At 39.6% G+C, this 3,977-nt stretch overlaps 1 protein-coding gene across 1 annotated transcript; it reads right to left on the reverse strand.

Annotated features, from left to right (window-relative positions):
- Positions 1-2,916: 2,916 nt before the first annotated feature.
- LOC131650307 (uncharacterized) lies at positions 2,917-3,771 on the reverse strand. Its single transcript, XM_058920019.1, has 2 exons — positions 3,330-3,771; positions 2,917-3,281 (listed from the first exon to the last, which is right to left on the reverse strand). The coding sequence occupies exons 1-2, from the start codon at positions 3,769-3,771 to the stop codon at positions 2,917-2,919; spliced, it is 807 nt and encodes a 268-aa protein (XP_058776002.1).
- Positions 3,772-3,977: the final 206 nt, after the last annotated feature.

The following is a 3,977-nucleotide window of genomic DNA, read 5'->3' on the forward strand; positions in this document are numbered from 1 at the left end:
TTCTTTTTATATTTATTTTTGCCTTGTAATTTAATTATTTATTTTTGCCTTGTTAAAATTAGGGTTTAGTATTCAATTGCCAATGAATTAGCCATAGACTCACTATTTTTTGTTTATTTCTTCCTTTTCCAATTTTCAGGGTTAGCCAGCCGGTCAAAGCTCGATTAGTCGGTAACCCTAGAAACTCATCTTTTAAATTCTTTATTATTATTACTTATGCCAAACCCTATTGCGTTATTGGGGTTTAAGTTTATTGTTTTTTTCTTTTCCCCATCCCCATGGTTTATTATGTATCTGCTTCGAGTTGTATTGTTTGGCCTTGAAGGCACTTAAACTGTGATTATTATATTATTATTACGTGGTTAGTAATTCTAGGGAGTGTAACCATTGAATTTAATTAGAATAATTAATTATAAGATAATTTATTATGAATCTGTTCATGTGATTGTTGCACCCACGCACCTTTTATGGTACCCCTCTTGTTACCTGTTGCCTGTTGCCTTGTGTTTAATGCAGAATAGCCAAAGTCCCTCGAATACGAGGATACCTCAGCGATGTTGCCCTCGGTTCATTCAAATGTCATAAGTCCCTAATGATGTTGCCTTCGATTCGCCAAATATGACCTCGTCCCTCGAAGCGCTGAGGTATCCTCTGGTTGCCTAAACAAAAAATGGCTATTCTGATCCTTCCGTTAGACTACCTGCCCCTCTATGGCATGGGACAGTCTTATGGCGAACGATAACTCGACGACCCTTCAACCTCCAAATAAAAGGACTTCCTTGCGCTCCTATGGCAGGGATAGCCCTGAAAGGCTAAAAAGAACATTTTTCGTCTAACCAGGTAATTGCTCCTAATTGCCTTGCTCTGGCTTAAATCTTTTTCTACCCTTTTCTCAAAAACTTTTAAAAAGCTACGCTTATTTACAAGCTAAAGTCTTATTTCTTTTCTAACTTTTTCTTTCAAAAGAGCAAAGCAATTAAGAGCCCATGGAAAACCATGGATGCAAAGGGTGTCTTACACTTTCCCTTTGCATAAATTACCCCCCGAACTCAGTTTTTTATTTAAAAGGTTTTTCCTGTTCTTTTAGCCTTTCTGATAATTTGGATAAAATAAAAGTCGGTGGCGACTCTTGCTTACCGCGACATTTCGATAAAGTCAGTTCATCGTATTACAAGCACCATTGCCAATCTTGCAAGAAACCACACCTGAAAAATTATGATTCAAAAGAGAAAAATAGTTATCGGATAATAGAATGTCCCGCCACCAAATGGAGTCCTTTTTCTCTATTACGGATTCATCGCCGATAAGAACCTTCGACTTAATGTTTTCGTATCTAGAGATGAGAATACCCCTCCAAACCGCCTCCTCTTCCGTAAGAACCCTCCACTTCCACTTACTAAGCAACGCTATGTTCAAAATCTCCACGTTCTTAATGCCCAACCCCCCTTCTTTCCGGGTTTTGCACACGACATCCCAACTAACCCAATGAATTGGCCTCTTCAACTCGCTCCCGCTCCAAAGAAAATTGGATTGGATCGCACAAATTTCCTTTAGAATCTTGGAAGGAGCTTTATAAAAGGAGAGAGTATAGATAGGCAAAGCATTTAAAACTGAATTTATTAAACAAACACGTCCCGCTATATTGAGATTCACACCCTCCCAACCGGCTAACCGACGTTTCAACATCACAATCAAATCCTTCCACATTGAGATTTTCCTTGGATTGTCTCCTACTTTAACACCAAGAAACTTAAAAGGAAGTTTATCCACTTTGCAAGCTAAAAACATGGACGCCGCCTCTAAGAAACCTTCACACACATTTACATCATATAAATTGCTTTTGTTGAAATTGACCCGCAAACCCGACATCAACTCAAAACCTCTTAAGATAACCTTCATGCTCCATAAATTCGCGGTATCTCCTTCCGCTAGAATAACCGTGTCATCCGCAAATTGTAACATATCAACATTCTCCTCTCCGTTGATCTTGAAACCTCTAAACTCACCATTAGCAATGGCCTTCCTCATTAACGCCGTAAGAACCTCCGTTGCCAAAACAAACAAAAACGGAGACAAAGGATCTCCTTGCCGTAAACCTTTCTCAACCTTAAAGTCCTTAGTAGTACTACTGTTAATCATAATGGACAAAGTACTAGTGAAAACGCATCCCTCCATCCACCTCAACCATCTTTCACCAAAACCCATTTTCACTAAAACAAACCTCAAAAAATTCCAACTCACTCGATCGTATGCCTTTTCAAAATCAACCTTCAAAACAACGCAACAACGTTTTTCTCTTTTTGCTAAATCTAACACTTCATTAACAACCAATACCCCGTCCAAAAAATTTCTACCGGGAACAAACGCCGTTTGATTAGCCGAAACCAACTTTCCTAAAACACTTCTTAACCTCCCCACCAAGAGTTTAGCTAGAATCTTGTACAAACTTCCCACTAAACAAATAGGTCTATACTCATTCAAAGATTGTGGATTGTTGTTTTTTGGAATGAGAGCTATGAAGGACGACGTGTTTCCTTTCGTGAGTCTAGCTTTGTCATAAAAATCCTGCACAAAAATAAAGACATCCTCCTTAATCGTTTCCCAAAAGTGTTTAAAAAACTCAATAGTGAAGCCATCCGGGCTTGGGCTTTTACTACCGTCACAATTCCAAACCGCTAGCTTAACCTCCTCCTCAGAAAACGGTCTCTCCAACCACAAACGATCGGCCTCACTTAAAGAAGAGAGAGCCAAACCATCCGGAACAGCCCTCATGTTATCCGACTCTTTGAAGAAGGTTTCAAAATGATTTTTCACCTCATTTTTCACTTCAACAACTCCTTCCACCCGACCCTCCTCTCCCTCCAAAACCAAAATAGCATTCCTTCTTTGTCTCTCCCTAATAGAATTATGGAAGAATCACGTGTTCTTATCACCATCATGTAACCAAAGTTTATTCCAAAGATTATTCCAAAACTCGCAAGTGGCCTCTTTTCTAGCTTTCACAAAAGGTTCAATGTCACCATCAAAATTTTCCACCACCAAATTGTCCAAAACGTTGATCTTTGCCGGTTCTTCACTAACTTTAAGGTCGATCCAACCAAACACCTCCCGGTTCCAAATTCTAATCTTTGCCTTCAAAAGTTTGAGTTTCTCAAACAAGATAAAGTCTCCTCTACCATCAATCTTCAACTTAGCCCATTCATTGCAAATGAACTCCTTAAAGTCCTTATGATTTATCCACGCGTTGTTAAATCTAAACGGTTTAGGTCCCCAATCGACGACTCCGCAATTCAAATTTATTGGAGCATGATCCGATAAATCTCAATTACCAATCCTTTGGTCAAGAACACCCCAATCATCAATCAAGGATTCTGAGACTAAGAATCTATCGATTCTACTCATTGCCTTTCCGTTATCTTTAAACCAAGAGAACTTACCTACACACGGTATATCCACCACTCCCATGCTCTCAATGAATTCCCGAAACTCCTTCATCCCTCTCAGATTGAATCCGCCTCCAAATCCTAGTCTTTCGACCCTACTAGTGATTTCGTTGAAATCCCCTCCTAAACACCACTTCTCATTCCCGCTTTTTAACCTCCTGTCAATCAAACCAGCCCACAATCTTCTCCTTAAAACCATATTGCAAGGAGCATACATGTTTACTAAATTGAAGCAAACGCCATCCCGAGTAGCATTAATACCAACATACCCATACCCGGAGAAGCTATAGTTAGCACATAGAGAACCTTTTTTCCATAGAATCACCATTCCTCCCGACGCCCCTTCTGAATTACTCGCAGACCACTCTATCTCGTTGCCACCCCCAAAAAGAAGAAGCTAAATTGTCATTGAAACAACTCAACTTTGTTTCTTGGATAAAACACACCTCCGCCTTGCTAGAATTGAGAAGATAACTAATTCTCTTCCTCTTGGACAAAGTCCCTCCTCCTCTGATATTGTACGAAAATAAATTC

This window comes from Vicia villosa, linkage group LG2, assembly GCF_029867415.1.
Source record: "Vicia villosa cultivar HV-30 ecotype Madison, WI linkage group LG2, Vvil1.0, whole genome shotgun sequence".
Taxonomy (NCBI): domain Eukaryota; kingdom Viridiplantae; phylum Streptophyta; class Magnoliopsida; order Fabales; family Fabaceae; genus Vicia; species Vicia villosa.